At 68.1% G+C, this 17,277-nt stretch overlaps 2 protein-coding genes across 4 annotated transcripts; one reads left to right on the forward strand and one right to left on the reverse strand.

Annotated features, from left to right (window-relative positions):
• The first annotated feature begins 701 nt into the window (after nt 1–701).
• On the forward strand, nt 702–13,948 carry BCAN (brevican). Of its 3 annotated transcripts, XM_082780710.1 has the most exons (15): nt 702–1,101; nt 5,189–5,284; nt 5,394–5,786; nt 5,968–6,142; nt 6,256–6,383; nt 7,064–7,357; nt 8,424–8,867; nt 9,361–9,534; nt 9,709–10,176; nt 11,947–12,054; nt 12,209–12,367; nt 12,814–12,896; nt 13,198–13,342; nt 13,528–13,710; nt 13,812–13,948. In XM_082780710.1, the coding sequence occupies exons 2-15, from the start codon at nt 5,197–5,199 to the stop codon at nt 13,835–13,837; spliced, it is 2,868 nt and encodes a 955-aa protein (XP_082636836.1). In that variant the 5' UTR covers nt 702–1,101; nt 5,189–5,196; the 3' UTR covers nt 13,838–13,948. The 3 variants fall into 3 exon arrangements, with proteins under 3 accessions (XP_082636836.1, XP_082636835.1, XP_082636837.1); XM_082780709.1 differs by having other exon boundaries at nt 9,361–10,176; XM_082780711.1 differs by lacking the exon at nt 7,064–7,357 and having other exon boundaries at nt 9,361–10,176.
• A 1,063-nt stretch (nt 13,949–15,011) lies between these two features.
• Nucleotides 15,012–16,680, reverse strand: HAPLN2 (hyaluronan and proteoglycan link protein 2; the record flags this gene model as incomplete). Its single annotated transcript, XM_082781026.1, has 5 exons — nt 15,012–15,295; nt 15,391–15,576; nt 15,753–15,869; nt 16,068–16,418; nt 16,593–16,680. The coding sequence occupies 5 exons, from the start codon at nt 16,678–16,680 to the stop codon at nt 15,012–15,014; spliced, it is 1,026 nt and encodes a 341-aa protein (XP_082637152.1).
• Between the last annotated feature and the right edge of the window lie 597 nt (nt 16,681–17,277).

Below are 17,277 nucleotides of genomic sequence, written 5' to 3' on the forward strand. Positions count from 1 at the left end.
CATGTCTGTCTGTCCCCGTGTCCGTCCCCGTGTCCGTCCCTGTGTCCGTCCCCGTGTCCGTCCCGTATCCATCCCAGCCCCGTGCCACCACGCCGTGCGCGTCGCCCGCCGGCCGTGCCTCGCTGACGAGCCCTTCCCCGCCGCTGCTAATTATTTCCCAGGGCGACGGGTGATTAATTCTGCTCAGGAGCTGCGGCTTTCTGCAAACTCACCCGAGCAATTATCCGGCAGGCGCCGCGCCAGCCCCCCCGGGGTGGAGGATGCCGCACGCCGGAGAAAGTTTTGAGCGAGATTTGGTTAAAAAAAGCTCCGGTTTGGAGCTCGGATCCCTAATGGGGGGGGGGGAACCCCGATCCCGGCTGCACCCAGGGCCCCGAATGCAGCCCACCCCCATCCTGCTCCGCAGGGAGGATTTGGGGCTTGGCCAGCTTAAAGCACCCCCCCGGGAGCAATCTGTGAGACATGGGCTGCAGGTGGGGAAACTGAGGCACGGCGTGTGCCAGGACCCCCCCGGACCCCCCCAGCTCCACACATGGGGCTGGCACCGAGGGGGGCGCACGACAAAACCACAGCCACCGGGACCCCTGCCTGCAGCCCCTTCCCCTATCCAGCTGAAAATGCCAAATATTGGGATAAACACCCCAAAAAAACGAGGGGCTGTGGTGGGGAGGCTGGGGGGGGGGGCAATTTGGGGGGGGGGCCCTTGCATCCAGGGGTTAAACCTCGTGCCCGCCCGGCGCATCCGCCGCACGGGTCCCGTGCTGGCATCGCCAGGAGGGAGGGAAGGGGAGGGGACGAGGCGCCTGCCAGCACGGTAACTTATATTTATTTATTTTTTTTTTTAATTAGGGGAAGGAATAAAATATAAAAGGAGGAGGGAAAGAGGAGGGAAAAGAAGAAGAAAAAAAAAAAAAAAAAAGGAGCCGCGGCCACGGCCACACGCGCACACAGAGGGCTCCTCTCTTCTCCCCGCCTGCACTTATGCCCGGTGCAGCTCGCTCCCAGCCCCGCTGCCAACCTGCTGCCCAGCTCTGCCCCCGACAAGCCGCAGCTCAGCCCCGTGCCGGACCCCCGGACCCCCCCCCGAAAGCAGCGAGCAAGGTGGGAGCCGGGCAAAGGCGCTGGGGAGCCGGGCGGTGCGCCTGCCGTATTGCGCTAGGGACAGCGATTGCTCCCTTCACCTCTGCGCCGGAGGAGAGCGAGGGGGGTTTGGGGGGGGGCTCGGGCTCGCTCCTCTCTCCGGGGGGGTGCAGGTTTTGGGGGTGAACCCCCCCTCTCCAAGTGGGGATGCTCCGGTTCTTGCTTTGTCCTTGGCAGCGTGCGTGCGCTCCGCAAGTTTATCCGCGCGGCTCTGCAGGGCTCGGGGAGGGGTCCTGCGAGCGGAGCTGGAGAAGAGGTTTTGGGGAAGGGGGGGGGGGGGGCAGGGGTCTCGCAGCCCCCGAGCGCCCCATTTTGGGGTCCCCTCCCCGTGGCAGAGCCTCCGCATGGCTCCTCGTGCCAAGGAGGCTGCGGTCGGGGCAGTGCCAGGGGGGGAAACTGAGGCACGGAGCTGGGCAGGGGCCCGGCTGCGTCTCCCCAGGGGCACAGGGGGACAAAGTTGCCCCCCAGGGGTGGCTGCAGCACCGCAGGGATTTCCTTTTTTTCCTTTTTTTTTCCCTTTTTTTTTTTTTTTTTTTCCTATCCTGGCTCTGCCGGTGTCCCGAAGGGGACAGGGGGGGCTGGGGGGAGAAGGGGAACATTTTGCAGCATTTTTAAGGATTTTCCCCACCGGGCAGCCCCAGGGCGTGCGCGCAGAGCACCCAGGGCTGGGGGGGGGGTTTCCTGCAAGCCCCCTCCCCAGGCGGAGCAAACCCCGGGGTGAGGGCGCTGCCCTTGAGCATCCCCCAGCTTGGGGGGGGGGGCAGAGCTCCCCTGGCCCCCATCCCACCAAATTTTCGTTGCTCCCCGGCCAAAAAAAGCCCCGGCAAAACCCAGAACCTGTTGCTGGTCCCCCTGGGGGGGCTTCTGCCCCCTCTGGGCAGGTCCTCGCCCACCCCCTGCACCACGGCACGAGGGCGCTCGGGAGATTTTGGGGGCTGTTCTGCAGGGACTGGGTTGAACTGGGCAAACTGGGAGCCTGGCTCCTTCCTCGGCGTGCCGCGATCTTCGAGGGAGCATCTCCAGGGAGGGTGCTGAGGGGCCGGGCGGCACCGCCGAAATCTGGGGCACCCCCCCCCCCGCTGCTCCTGCCCCGTTTTGTGCCTCAGTTTCCCCACCGGAGCCCTGCAGCGGAGAGGGGGGGGGTGCACAAAACCTCCACGTGCGTGCCTGGGGGGGTCCCTCGGGGGGGGGGCTGCACTCCTCAGCTCCACCTTGGAGCCTCCCCGAGCCTCAGTGGCACGTCCTAACCCTACAACAAGGACCCCTTTTTCCCCACACAGACTTTTTTTTTTTGGGGGGGGGGGCATCTCCGGCAGCCGGAGGGACCCCCCCTTTTCCTCCCCACCTGCTTCCTGCCTTTTGGGCTCTGCCAGCGGCCGCTGCCAAGAGGCTGCCGGGCGCTTCCCGCAGCACCCCCCGCGCCGAAGGCGACCCTGATGCCCACCCCAAATGGGGGGGGCTCGGCGCTTGGAGACCCCCGAGCACCCGAGCAGGGCGCAGCGGGCGGCGCAGGGTGCGGGAGAGCTTTGCAGCTAGGAAATGGGACGGGGATGGGGGAAGCTGGGCACGTGCACGGGGCCATCGGGGTGCCCGCAGCCCGGTGCCGGTGGGGACGCGGGGCCAGGCTGGAGCGGGGCCAGGCTCCGTCCGCGGCTGCTGACTCATTCTGCAGCTGAGCATCCCTGGAAAGCCTCTGCTCCGCCGCGCTGCCTCGCTGCGGGCTGCCAGGGCACCTTGGGAGCCAGCACGTGCGGGGACAGAGCTGGGGACAAAGCCCCCCGAAAAGGGTGGTGGCGGGGAGGGGAAGGGGCTCGGCCGCGGGGTGCCCGCTCGCGGCGTCTCCAGCGCTTTCGCCACGGCCAAAAGCGGGGCTGGGCTCGGGGGGGAGAGGGATGGAAAGGTCGCTCCCGTCCCGAAGGAGGCTGCAGCTCCATTTTCCGCCCGGTTTCCCATGGAATTGGAGGGCGGTCGTGCGCACGCCAGCGTCTCGTCGCCGTCCCCGTCCCCCGGCTGTCACCGCGGGGCCGGGATCCTGGAGGGTGCCCGAATCCCCCTCGCTGCTCGCCGAGCCTTTTGGCCACCGGCCCCTGGTGCTGCTCCCAGCCTTTCCCCTCCTGACGTGTGGGCTGAAAAATTTTTCCGTTTGTGGCAAAAAAAAAAAAAAAAAAGAGAAAGATTCAAACCCCAAACCTCAGACGGTGACGCCTGAGAGTCTCCTGCCATCACGGGACCCCGCAGGCAGGACGAGGCCAGGTTTAATCCCCCGGCCCCTCGGACCCGCGGCGTCCCAGCCGTAGGAGGGGAGCAGACGCCCCGGTGTCCCCGGCTCGCTGCCTCCCCGCCGACTTTTTTATCCCTTGAATTTCCTCCCTGGGGCTTCGTGGGCTGCTCCGGCCGCCGCTCACGCCACCGCGGCGCCTTGGGAACGGGGAGAAAAGGAGCCGGTGACAAAAGCCTGCCTCGCTCCGCCGCCCTGGGGGACGGCGGCCAGCCCCCGTCCTGGAGCCCGGCCACCGTCCCCGGGCAGGGGGGATCGTCCCTCGCTGCGGAGCCATGGGGCTGAATTCAAATGATCCGGCCCCAGCCGAAAAAAGCCCCTGGCTTGGCTCTGGCAGCGCCGGCCGGGTTCTGGGGGAGGTTGTGATGGGGAGGGGGGGGTGCTAGGGGCTGGATGTGCATGGGGTATGGTGCAAGGGGCTCTATATGCCTAGGACATGGAGCTGGGGCTGTGTGTTCACGGTGCACGGTGCTAGGGGTTGGATCTGCAAGGTGCAGGGTGCTAGGGGTTATATATGCATGGGGCACGGTGTTAGGGGCTGGATGTGCATGGGGCACAGTGCTAGGGGCTATATATGCACGGGGCATGGTGCTGGGCTGCCTGCCCTTGGTCCCCGTGCTGTATTCACACCCAGCTCCCGATGCACCGGCCCCATGGGAACCCCGGCAGCACGGTTTGTGGGCAGCGAGGCCATCCTCCCGGCAGCCTGGCTCTGGCAGCCGGCGACCCGGGCCAGAGCTCCCCGCGGCGGTGCCAAATCCCCTTCGGCGGCTGCCAAAATCGATTCGGCACAAAGAGCTCGTAAATTACAAAGCCGCTCCGAGGCTCAGGGGCGCTGCGCACCCGTCCCGGTGCGGCACCGTTACGGGGACCTGGGGACCCCACCGAGCCCCGACGTGCCTCTGCAGCAGGGTGCGAGGATAACGGGGCCGTGCCCTCCTACGGAGCCAGGCGCCACGCAGGGGCCTCTCCGCATCCTCTCCACGCAGCTGCGAGGTGCCACGGGGTGGCCGGAGCCCCTCGGGGACGTCCCCAGCGTCCCCGGGGCTGCTTCTCGGGGCTGGCGACGGCAGCGGCGCTAGCGGCGGGGCTCTCCTTTCAGAGCCGCTCCCCAGCCGGCGGGGGAGAGCCCTTTGTGCCAGGCAGCCTTGAGAGAGGCCCGGGACATAATGACTGCTTTGCTCGGCCCCGCTTTTCCCAGCCTGAGCGCGGGGAACCTCTGCCGTGAGCTGAATGGCAAAGAGAAGCCCTCCTGCTCCGTCCCTCCCCCTCCGCCCCGCGCTTTTGTGCGCCCTTCGGCATCCCCCCCCCCTCCGGGAGCTCTCCGGCCAAAGCCCGCTCCCACACGTGCACAAGCGCACGTGCAAACACGCGTGTGCACCCATGGGCGGCCACGCACACGTGCAGCGGGGCACGCAGACGCGTGGGCATGCCGAAAATCCCCCCTTGCACGCGTGTGCACGCGCACTCGCTGCCCACGCCGGGGCTCGGCGGCTCGTTCCTTCGGCCCTGCTCGACACCAGTTATTAAAACCCTGCCTGAGGTTTCTAACTGCGGTGCCTCCGGCTCTGGCATCGCCTCCTGCCCGGCTGCGCTCAGATTTTCCGTGCCACCAGGGCCAGGCTGGGCTCTGCCATCCCCAAAGGACCCGGGGGTCTGCGGGCCGAGGTCTCGCCCTCACCCCCGTTTTTCCCCTCGCGCAGGGAAGGGGTGTTTTAATTCTCCTCCCCACTTTAAGCACCGCCGCTGGGTTTTGCCTCCCCCTCGCAGGGCCCAGGATGGCCTCAGCCCTCCCGCTGCTGCTGCTGCTCTGCGCCTTTACCCCCGCGGTGGTCCCGGAGGTGCTTGGCCCCGGAGATGGCACAGGTAACGGCGTCACCGCGCCTTGCGCTTACCCCTACCCCATAACCAGTCTCCTGGGGGGGGGTCTCCACGCGCCGACCCCTCTCACATCTCCTCTCCTCTCCCCTCCCAGATGACCTCAAGGCGCTGCAGGTCTCCATCCCGCGGCACCCTGCCCTGGACGCCGTGCTGGCGGGGGACGTCACCATCCCCTGCCTCATCACCTACCTCGGGCCCCTGCCCACCGCCGGCACGGCCGGGCGCAGGGCGGTGCTGGGCGCCCCCCGGGTCAAGTGGACCTTTATCTCCGAGGGCAGGGAGGTGGAGATCTTGGTAGCCCGCGGGGACAGGGTGAAGGTGAGCGAGGACTATCGGCTCCGCGCCTCCCTGCCCATCTTCCACCAGCGGTACACCAACGCCTCGCTGCTGCTCACCGAGCTGCGCCCCAACGACTCGGGGATTTACCGCTGCGACGTGCAGCACGGCATCGAGGACGGCCACGACATCCTCGACCTCAGAGTCAAAGGTACCCGGAGGAGAAGCGGGGGTTTTTTTGGTGGGCTGGGGGCACAGACATCCACACCTCGGCTCCCATTTCACGGTGGGGCTCAGCAGACCCCTCCTGCGCCCGCGCGCGGGTGCACCCACATGGGTGGGGGGCTGCTGCGAAGCCCCTCGCCCACCCCGTGCCTCCCTCCTGCCCCCAGGGGTTGTGTTTCACTACCGCGAGGGCTCCATGCGCTACGCCTACACCTTCGCCCAGGCGCAGGAGGCTTGTGCCAGGATCGGCGCCCGCATCGCCACCCCCGAGCAGCTGTATGCTGCCTACCTGGGCGGCTACGAGCAGTGCGATGCCGGCTGGATCGCCGACCAGACCGTCAGGTGGGCACCCCCGGCACATATTTGGCACCCCCGGCACACGTTTGGCACCTCCTGGGGCCCCCCTGCGCCCCTCTTTCCATCACCAGCCCCCCTTCTCTCCTCTCGTGCCCCAGGTACCCCATCCACACGCCCCGCGAGGCTTGCTACGGGGACATGAACGGCTTCCCCGGGGTGAGGAACTACGGGGTGGTGGACCCCGAGGACATGTACGACGTCTACTGCTACGCCGAGGACCTGCCAGGTGCCCACCAACCCTGCGCCCTTCCCCTCCCTGCGGCCCCGCACTAACCCGGCCCCGTAACCCCCCCATCCCACAACCCGACGGGCACCAGCGCGCGGGGCCAAGAACTGGCAGAAATTTCCCCAAGCTGTAGGCACTGCTCGTGTCTCCGAAGCCTCCCCGAGACTTTGGGCTCTCCGGTGTGCGCGGGAGCTGGGTGCTGCCGTGCTGCTCCCCACGCGGGAGCATTTCTGGGGTGGTTTTGCCTCACTCAGCTCCCAGCACGGCGCTGGGTTCTCCCTGGAGGCTTGCAGGTCCTCTGAGAAATGTGCCACGTGCGTCTTGCTCCGTGCAGGGCAAGGATTTGCTCCTCTGAGGTCCTTTTTAGAGGTGACTGTAGCAAAGCATTGATGTTTTGTGTGGCCAGGGGACCGCTGGTGACCTGGGGCCGCGTCCCCACTGCGGAGCTGCTCGTGTGTGCCAGGTGGAAGCAGCAGCAGCCCCCGCGTCAGTCACATTTTGGTTTTGGGAAGCTTTGGGTCCTCAGCGGGCTTCAGAAAAGCGCAGGCAGCTCGGGAAAGCAGAGCAGGACGCTCAGCAAGGACACCCCGTGCCCCCAGCACCCAGCCCTGGCGGCGTGGCCGCCCCAGCCGCGTTCCCCAGCCCCTCTCCTGACGCCCGCCTCCTTCCTCTCTTGGCAGGGGAGATCTTTTTGGAGACGGCCCCAGACAAGTTCACGCTGGAGGAGGCGGAGGAGCGCTGCCGGGCGCGGGGCGCGGAGCTGGCGAGCCCGGGGCAGCTCTACGCCGCCTGGAGCGCGGGGCTGGACGCCTGCAGCCCCGGCTGGCTGGCCGACGGCAGCGTCCGCTACCCCATCGTCACCCCCCGGGAGCGCTGCGGCGGGGCGCTGCCCGGCGTCAAAACCATCTTCCTCTTCCGCAACCAGACGGGGTTCCCCGATGCCCAGAGCAGATACGATGCGTACTGCTTCCGAGGTAACCGGGGCAGCCCCGGGGGCGCAGGGCAGGGGCTCGGACAGGGCTGCGGGGTGCAGCCTCGCACGGGGGTCCCCCGTGCGCTCGCCGTGCCGCCGGGTCGCGATGGAGCAGGGCTGTCGGTGCCGCCTCGGTGGTGCATGAGGAGCCAGGACAGGGGTGCCCTGCATGAGCTGGGTTAGGGAGGGATAACCCGCATGGTCTCAGCGCTGCGTGCGTCGTGACGGAGGACGGGTGCTCTGCATGGTCCTAATAGTGTGTCGGGACACGGTGGGGCTGGCCTGAACGCTGCATGCCGCTATATCGCGATAGAGCAGGGACGTCCCCGTGGTGCCGTCCTTCTGCGCGAGCTCAGGGTCAGCTCTGGGGGGCAGAGGCTCTCCCAGGTCGGTGCCACCAGCCCCAGCCTTGGAGTGAGGGGGCTGCGTGGGCACGGTTCGGCCCCACACAGCTGCTGGGGGCATTTTGGGGCTCCCTGAGGGCTGTGGGGCGCAGCCTGCCCGGGCTGCAGGGCCCACACATCACGGTCGTGGGTAGGGAATGAAACCCATGGGTAGCAGCCGTGGGCTCAGCCGGGGTGCCGAGGGCACCCTGCCCACCGGGGGACGCCTGCGGTGCCCCAGGAGGGGACGAGCGAGGACAGGCACAGCAGGCAGAGGGATGAAGCCACCCTCCTGCTGAACCTTCCCCATCCCATCTCCCCGAGGGTCCCCTCAGGGCCGTGGGGGCTGGCAGGATGGGGACTTCTCCCGGATCAAGCGGCCGCCGCGTGCCTCTGTGCCTCAGTTTCCCCCTCTCCCAGCGGGAATCCCGTTGCCTCCGAGGGCAGGGTTAGGCAGGATGGAGCCGTCCCACAGCGCCGTGCCACCGTCCCCGTAACCCACTAAAACCCACTAACTCCCGGGAGCTGCCAGCTCGGTCAGGGCTGATCACGGGGGGCCTGATCGTGCCCTTTGCGGAGGGGCTCGAGGAGCAGCGGGTCCCCCCCCGAGTGGGTGCCAGGTTGTCCCCAGCTGCCGCGGGGCCAGGACAGGGCAGTAATACCCCGCTTTCTTTCTGCCCACAGAAGGGACAAACTCTATCCCTGAGGCCGCAGGAAAATACGGAGCCGGAGAGCCCGAGGGCCTCCAGGAGATTGTTACAGTGGCAGAAAAGCTGGAGGAGCTGCAGCTGCCCAAAGCGCAAGTGGAGATTGAGTCGCGAGGGGCTATTTACGCCGTCCCTTTCTTTAAGGACGCGGCTGACGCTGAGCTGGAAAAGCCGAGCCTGGCCCCCGAAGATGCTCCAGGGTCGGGGGCCCGGCACCCCCCGCTAGCTACCTCCGTGTCCTCGGCTCGAGGACGTCACCCAGCCTCGGCCGCCCCTTTCCCCACGGCCCCGGCCGTCCCCGAGGCAGGCGTCCCGCTTAGCTGCGGTGCAAAAGCGGGGAGCCCGTCCCCCGCAGACGAGGAAGGGGCGACAGGGACGGGTGGAGAGTGCGCAGAGGCCGGGCGAGAGCCGTCCCGCACGGGTAGGTGGAGCGGCCGCCGCGGCGCTCAGGGCTGGGGAGCCGAAAGGAGCCGCAGGGATGCAGGCGTGGAGCTCGCCCGAGGTGCCCGGGGGTGGCCGAGCTGCCTCTGCCCCCTCAGGGTGCGCCCAGGGCCGGGCTGGCTCGGCGCAGCGGTGCCAGGCGACGTCTCCGGCGCGCACGTCGCCGGCTCGGGGATGTCGTGGCCGAGGCAGCGCCGTGCGTTGGGCAGGGTCGGCACCGGCCGGTGCTTTAGCCACGCCAAGAGCCCGAGGAGGGAAAGGAGGTGGCGAGGGGCTGAGCACCCACCCTGCTGTGCTGCAGCACGAGGTGGCCGAGCCGGAGCATGGCACCGGTTCGGAGGGGGAAGCATCCCGCGGCCCCGGGGCTGTTTGTGCCTCCCTGAGCATTTTTGTGCCGCGTCTCCCTCCCAGATCCCTGAAGCACCCGGTGCGGGCGCAGGCGTCTCACCCCAATTCTTCTTTGCGCTTTGCAGGGGAGGAGGGAGCAGCCGTGGAGCGTCCAGTGGGCTCTGCACTGGGTGGGGACCCCAGGAACACGGCAGCAGAGAGCCCGGAGGGACGGCGAGACCCCAGCCAGCCCACGGAGCCGGACACAGCAGGAGCTGAGGGACCCTCCGACGCCCTGTCCCCAGCGGTGGCCTCAGCAGGTGACACAGAGCCACCCGATGAACAGCCCCGGCCCCCCGTGGCCCCCTCGAGCCTCCCCAGCCGCCTGCGGGAAGCCGTGGGGCGCCCGGCCCACACCAGGAGCCCCGGGCCACCCGGGCACGGGGACAGCGGGGTGACACCTCCGACCCGTGCTGCTTCTGCCACCTCGACAGACAGCCAAGAGCCAGCCCCCGGGACGCACGGCCGCGGGTCCGGCCCTGCCGCTGGGGGTGCCGAGGACGCCGAGCTGTCCGGAGACGTGGCCGAAAGCCCCCGGGGGGCGTCCCCGCTGCCCCCCTCGCAGCTGCAGGAGGACGGCGAGGAGCAATCGGGGGCCCTGTGGCTCCCCTCGCCCGCGGCCCCAGGGGACGGGGGCACGGTCCCCGCGGTGGAGGCGACGGCGGTCACCCCGTGGCACGCCGAGGTGCCCGGCGGCAGCGACGCGCCGGCCACGGGACATGAGGCTGTGCCACAAACCCCGGGCACTGCCCACGGGACCCCCGCTGCATCTTCGGAAGAAGAAGAGGAAGAGGAGAAGGAAAAGGAAGAGGAGGAGGAAGAGGAGGAGGAGGAGGAAGAGCGACCCGTGCCCTCTGTCGCAACCGTGGAGGGTTTCCTTCCAGCCGTTCCCGGAGAACCAGGTGGGACCCTCGGGGATGGCCTCACCTCTCCCCGTGCTGGTGTCCCCGGGGTGTCTCCAGCAGGGACCCCCTTGGGGGACCCGGCCCCCAGCACGGCCGCCCCCCTGCCCGCCCTCCCCACCGAGCGTGCCAGCCTCGGGGCGGGGGCGAGCTCAGCCGGGGACCCCCGGCACCGCGCCGCCCTCGCGCTGGGGGCAGCGCTGCTGGCTGCGTGCTGGCACTAGGCGACAGCAACGCCTTTCCTTCACGCTGTGCTTCCCTCTGTCCGTCTGTCCGTCCGTCTGTCTCTTTCCTCTCTCTTTCTCTCTCTCCTCCTCTCTTCGGCTGGGTAAGGGAAGGTTAAAGGTCCGGAGAAGCGCATATTTGTCAAACAAATTGGTCCGAGCTATGCATGCACTTAATTCTCTTCTACTTCTGTGAAGTGTTTTAATGACTGTTTCCATGAAAAAAAAACGCGATATATATATATCAAAAGAAGGCCCCGAACCCTCCTCTGACTAACAGTGGTACTAATAAAGGGAATTAAAAGCTTTCTAGAACACGCACCTCGGCTAGCTCTTCCCTTCGTCCTCGCGCCTGCTGCCTCGCTCGCGTTCCCCACTGACGAACTAATCCCCCCGGCCCTGCGCCCCCCGCCCTGGACGAGGGCTTTTGGGGGCTGAGCATGATGTGAGCCGGGGGCTTCCCATCCCCTATGCCCTGGGGGGGGGGACGACACCCACGTCCTCGTGCCAGGCAGCACCCCCAAAGTGCACGCAGCCAAGCGCCCCAAAGCGCTGCAGGGTTTTAGGGGGTTGTGGGGTGCACGGGGGGCAGTCCCGAGCCCCCTGGGGGCTGAGGTGGGACCCCCACGCTGCGGGGGGATGCTGGATGCATGAGCTGTGACCTCAACCCAAATCCCTCCAGCCCCCAACTCCGGGATGCTCCCAGCTCTGCGATCAGGCGCTGCCCCGTGTCCCAAGCGGGGTCCCTTTTTGTGCCCCCCCCCAGACGATGCTCTGCAGTGGGTGCCCGGGTCCTGCTGGACCCTCGCACCTTGCAGGACGGCTGCGTTTGTCCTGGCAAGGAGATATGCCCTCAGAGAGATCCGGATGTGCCCGAGCCCTAAATAGCTCGTCCCTCGCCCCGCTGCACTCCGCTGGAGCTGATCCGCGTGTCCCCGGCGCCGCGGGGCTGGCACGGAGGGGATGGTGGCGGCCGCCGAGGCGTTGGGGGGGTGTCAAGGACTTTCGCTCCCTGCTCCGCTGGAGCCCTTAATCATGCTCTTGAACCAGGGACGGGTTAATGACCGCGTGCCTTAATGACCGGAACGAGCTGGTGCCAGCCAGGGAAGGGCTTTGGGGGCTGGCGCCAGCACCGGGCGAGTTCTCAGCCCTGGCCAGGCTGAAGGTGAGAGCAGCAGGGCTGGGGGGCAGGCACGAGGCTCGCCTCGCCCCCAGGCTGAGGACGTGTGGCCAGGACGGGCTCAAGGGCTTGTCCTTTTAATGTCCCCTCCAAAAGAGCCATCGCGGCGCCGCTCCGACAGCACGAGCTGTCCCCAGCCCAGGGCTTGGCACGGCGGCGAGCCCCCGGCGCGAGGGATGCGCCCAGCTCCCAGCTTTGTGCTCCCGGGGAACACCAAATCCCCAAAACCCAGCCAGATACAAGTCCTCCGGGCACGCCACCGTGCCCCAGACTTTGTGCACGGGGTGGCCAAATCCCTCACCCCCTCGCCGGGGGGGCTGCCCTCCCGAAAGGCCGGCGCTGAGCGGGGCCGCCCGTGCCTTGCAGGTGGCTGCGTCCCCAACCCCTGCCTCAACGGAGGGACCTGCACCGAGGACGGCGCCCACCTCGCCTGCCTCTGCCTGCCCGGCTACGGAGGGAGCAGCTGCGAGAGACGTGAGTCCAATAGGGCCAGCGCCGTGCCGACCCTACACAGCACCCCAGAGGCGTAAACGTGGGGATTTGGGGTATTTTTTGGGGTTGCTCGCGGGCTGGGCTCCGCGGTGCTGACCCTGTCCTCTCTCCCCGCTTGCTCCCCGCCGTGGTTCAGCGCTGAGGAGGTGCAGCCCCGGCTGGGACAGCTTCCAGGGAGCCTGCTACAAGCACTTCTCCACCCGGAGGAGCTGGGAGGACGCGGAGACGCAGTGCAGGCACTACGGGGGCCACCTGGCCACCATCCTGACCCCCGAGGAGCAGGACTTCATCAACGGTACGTGGGGACGGCACAGACCCTACAGACCCCGGGAGCCAAGGGGGGGGCACGCCGGGACCCTCGCCCCGCCGGGTTTAGGGTCGGAAAGCTAAGCCAAAAAAGGGGCCAAGCTCCTCTCGCTCCGCTGGGTTATGGGGGCAGGGGACAGCAGGGACAGAAGGACAGAGGGACAGAGGGACAGCAGGGACAGAAGGACAGAAGGACAGAGGGACAGGGGACAGCAGGGACAGAGGGAACCAGGGGCTCACTGCCGGGGACACCAAAGCCACCAGGGACCAGAGGGGACACCGGGGCTCTGCTGCCCTCTCCCGGCGACCCCTCCCCACTTCCCAGCCTCGCCCAAGCCCCCCCCCCACCCCCCAAAAGCAGCCTCCAGCCCTTGAGCCCTGTTCGGGGGTGCTGGGGGCCGGCTGTGCCCCCCAAGCCCCCCCCCGTGCCCCCAGACCAGTACCGGGAGTACCAATGGATCGGCTTGAACGACCGCACCATCGAGGGGGATTTCCAGTGGTCCGACGGGAGCCCCTTGGTAAGTCGGGCTGCCAGCCTTCCCTGCACCCCCCCCCCCCAAAAAATGAGGAGCCCCCCCCCGGGCACCTCCTCGTCCTTCTCCATCCCTTGGGACCGATCCTTTGGGGTGAGTCAGCGCCGGGCTTTGAAGCCGTTGCCAAAACCGCGGCGGCGCCGAGCGTCGCGCGACGGCCTCGGGCACAGCAGCCCCCGGGTGTCTGGGTCCCGGGGCTGGCAGCACGGGGATGGGGCCCCGTGTCACCCCAAAAAAAAAGCTGTCCCCAGCCCCCGTGTGCCTTCCTGTCCCCCCCCCATTTCAGCTCTACGAGAACTGGCACCCCGGGCAGCCCGACAGCTACTTTCTCTCCGGGGAGAACTGCGTGGTCATCGTGTGGCACGACGGGGGGCAGTGGAGCGACGTCCCCTGCAACTACCACCTCTCCTACACCTGCAAAATGGGGCTGGGTAAGCCCTGCCCCCCCCCCTTACCCCCCTTTTCCCCATCCCCGACCCCAAAACGGGGAGAGGAGAGGGGCTGGGGGCACCCTCCCCTTGCTCGGGGTTTACGCTGGAAACCTTGGGGGTGGCATCAAGGGGGGGGGTCCGCCTGGCACAGGGGTGCCCACAGCTGCCCCCCACCTTGCCCGCAGTGCAGTGCGGGCCCCCCCCAGCCGTGGGCAATGCCCAGGCCTTCGGCAAAGCCAAACCACGCTACGAGGTCGGCTCCACCGCCCGCTACCAGTGCCGCCGCGGCTTCGCCCCCCGCCGCTCGCCCCTCATCCGCTGCCGCGAGGACGGGACCTGGGAGCAGCCCCAGCTCTCCTGCCGCCCTGGTGAGCACCGGGGGGGGGTCCCCGACCCCCTCCCCTTGCATCGCACCCCAGCATCTCGCCCTTCATCTGTTTTTTGGGGGTTTTTTTGCTCTTTCATCCAGGGTTGGCTCAGCACCCCGGAGACTGAGGGGGTCCCCGAAGCAGGAGGGTCCCCGGGGGATGGGGACGGCACCGGGATGGCAACGGGGGCACCGGCGGGGCGAGGAGCCTGCCCCGTGGGTGCCCGCCCTCTGCTTGTTTTATATCTGTACAAAGAAACCCCGATAACTAAAGATCCCCCAAAAAGGAGCCGGCAGCCACCCGCGTGGCCTCTCACCTCGCACGAGGGATGTTGGGGTCCTGGAGGGACCACAGAGCCAAAAATCGGGTTGGGGAGGGGGAATCCTGAGGTGGGGGTCACAGCTTGGAGGTGGAAGCATCATCTCCAGCCTCTCGGAGCACCTTTGCCCCGTGGGTCCTCACCCCATAGCAGCGGGACGGGGACACCGAGGCGGTGCCACGCTGCTGGGGGTGGGTGCGCGTCGCCCAAGCCCCCTGGGTGCTGCTGTGGGATTAAAGCTGATAAACGGGGCAGCCCTGAGGCAGAGGCAGGGGTACCCGGCCCTAAAATTGGGAACGTGGGGTGCACAACAGTGCTGCGGGCACCGCGGTGTCCCCACGGCCGCGGAAACGGGGAGGCGCAGCCCAAAGCGTCCCCAAATCCCGGTGTCACCAACCCCAAAACCCCCCCAGTGCGGTGCCAGGGACACCGATAAAGCCAGGACGCCCCACGGGAGGGGTCCCTAAAAGCTGGGACTGCTGGAAACAAGAAGTCCTTGGCAGATCTCCATCGCTGAGAGCCCAGGAGGTCCCGAGGGCAGAGGGCAGGTGAGGGCACGGCTTCGGCGTGCAGCTTTACCGTCGCTTTATTAATTAAGAAAGCGAAACTCCATTAGTCACGCTCGTTAATGCCCAGCTCTCCAGCGCGCCTGCACCGGCCACAGTCCTCGCAGCTGCGGGGAGCAAAAATGGGGCGAGAAACACACCGGGGGCGGGGGGATCGGGGGGTATTGGAGCCCCCCTTCCTGGGCTGGCAATGGGACCGGCTTTTTTGGGGAGCCCCCGGTACCCAGCGAGCCCCGGAGCAGCTGGGATGGGGGGAGCAGCTCCGCCAGAGGATGCAGGAGCCCCCCCAAAATCACCCCCACCGCTCCCCAGGAGGACGCACAAACCACCCACCCCCACCCGGAGACCCCCGGCCCCCACCTGGAGCTCCCCACCTGGCTGCCGTCCCCCCCCCCCCGGTTCTCAGCCCACCTCTCCTACGCCCCCGCGAAGCAGTAGGTGCCGTAGGTCCTCTGCTCCTTGCTGGGGAAGCCGAAACTCCTCACGCCGGGCTCGGGAACCCCCCCGCAGCGCTGCCGGGGGGCGGTGATGGGGTACCTGACGCTGCCGTCCGCCAGCCACCCCCCGTCGCAGCGATCCAGCCCGGAAAACTTCCAGGCGGCGTAGAGCTGCCCCACTTTGGCCACGGTGGCCCCGTGGTTTCGGCACGCCTGCCCGGCCTCCTTGAAGCTCAGGTGGCCCCGGATGAAGTAGACCTCACCTGGGGGACGCGTGGGGACACGGAGGGTGAGCGGAGCCCCGCGAGGGTCCCCCCGGTGGGCTCCGGGGATGGGGATGGGGGATGCTGGAGGCAACCTTGCAGCGCCGAGGTGAAGCAGAAGGCGTCGAAGCGATCCCGCTGCTTGTCCCTGGCCCCGTAGGTGCGGACACCGGGCAGGAGGAGGCGGCCACCGCACGGCTCGCGGGAGTTGATGATGGGGTAGTGCACCGTGCCGTCCAGGACCCAGCCCGCGTTGCACCAGTCCAAACCCTCCGTCCAGGCTGCGGGGCGAGCGGAGAGGGGACAAATTGACAAATTGAGGGCCGGGGCCGCGCTGCCCCCGGGGACCTCAGCGTCACCGTGCAGCTCTCCCCTCCTCCGCGGTCCAGCAGGGTGTGTTTTGGGGGCAGGAAGGGGTTTTTTTTTTTGGGGTCCCCCTGCAGCAGCGGGGTGGTACCTTTGTAGAGCTGCTGGTAGGTGGCCAGGCGGGCGTCCTGCTGCTCGCACGCGCGCTTGGCCTCGTGGTAGTTGAACTTGTAGCGCCCGTTGCTGGGCTGGTAGGGGAAGACGACGCCTGGGGAGGGGGGACAGGGATGGAGAGGGACGGAGATGTTCTCACCAAGAGGGTTTTGGCTCATTGCCCCCGAGAACCTGGTGCTGAGGAGCAAGGGGCGTTGCAAAGGGGGGCACAGCGGGGCACAGCGGGGACCCGCGGCCACCTCTCCCCACCCCGGGACCCTCTCCCCTCCCCGGGAAAGCAGCCGAGGCTCACCCTCGAGGTGCAGCGTGAGCGAGACGCTCTCGTCCTCCAGCCCGTTGACCAGCTGGCAGCGGTAGCGCCCCTCGTCCTCCAAGGCCACGTCGGTGATGGTGAGCGAGGCGTCGTAGCGGTGGCTGTGCCGCAGGCGCACCCGGGGGCTGAGGGGCCCGTAGTTCTTGTGGGACAGCCCGTTGGTGATGATGATGACGCTCTCCCCGTAGTTGGCCGGCTCCAATTTGCTCCACTTCACCCGGTAGTTGCGGGGCAGGGCGCGCAGGACGCAGGGCAGCGTGGCGGTGGCACCGCGCTGCGTGTGCACCGCGCCGTGCAGGGGCTCCAGCAGGTACTGAAGGCGCGGGGAGGCTGCGGGGCACCCGGCACCGGCTCAGGGCACCTCCACGGCCCCCCCAAAATCTCCCCACCACCCTCATCGGCACCTCCAGCTGCTTTCCAGCCTGGCTCAGCGTAGCTCAGCCCCCCGGTGCCGTCCCCAAGCAGCAGCACCCTGCGCCCCCCGTCCCCGTCCCCGCTCCGTACCCGGGCTACCCGTGGGCCGCTGGAAGGTGCTGGAGGTCGGGGACGCTGCCAGGAGCCAGAGGGAGCTGAGCAGGAGAAGCCGGGGCATCTTTGGAGCTGGGGGCAGGAGGGTGCCCGGGGGGAGCGATGGGCTCAGGGAGGTGCAGCGGGGCGGCCCCCGGCCTCGCTGGGGACCAGGGGACGCCGTGGGGACATCCGCAGCCATCGGCTCAACGCTTGCCCTGCCAAGGGGACAACTCCACGTGGGATGAGCCCAGCACTGAGCTGGGCAGGATCAGACCCCCCCCCAGCGCCACCCCACCTCTTACCGTCCCCAGGGGAGCCGCCGTGCCCATCCACCCCCTCCAGCGCCCGCGTCCCGGCTCCGTCACCGCCACCCCGACGTGGCACCGGTGGCACCGAGGGCTCCGGGAAGCTCAAACCTGCGGCGTGCTGCTGGGACGAGGGGACCCAGGGGTGCAGGGGTGGCCTGGGGTGCTCCCAGCTGGCCCCTGCCCTCCCCGTGGTGTCCCTGTCACCGTCACCGTCCGTGTGCTGGCAGCGTCCCGGCAGCCCCGCGGCCCCGCGGCCCCTCGGTGCCTGCTCCCATGGCCGTGCCCTCGCTCCCTGCCCCGTCCCCGTCTCTTCCTGCTTTCTCCTCTCTTATTTTTTTCTCTTTTTTTCTCTTTTTTTCTCCCCAAAACAC

This window comes from Aythya marila (genome assembly GCF_965140915.1).
Source record: "Aythya marila genome assembly, chromosome: 29".
Lineage (NCBI taxonomy): Eukaryota > Metazoa > Chordata > Aves > Anseriformes > Anatidae > Aythya > Aythya marila.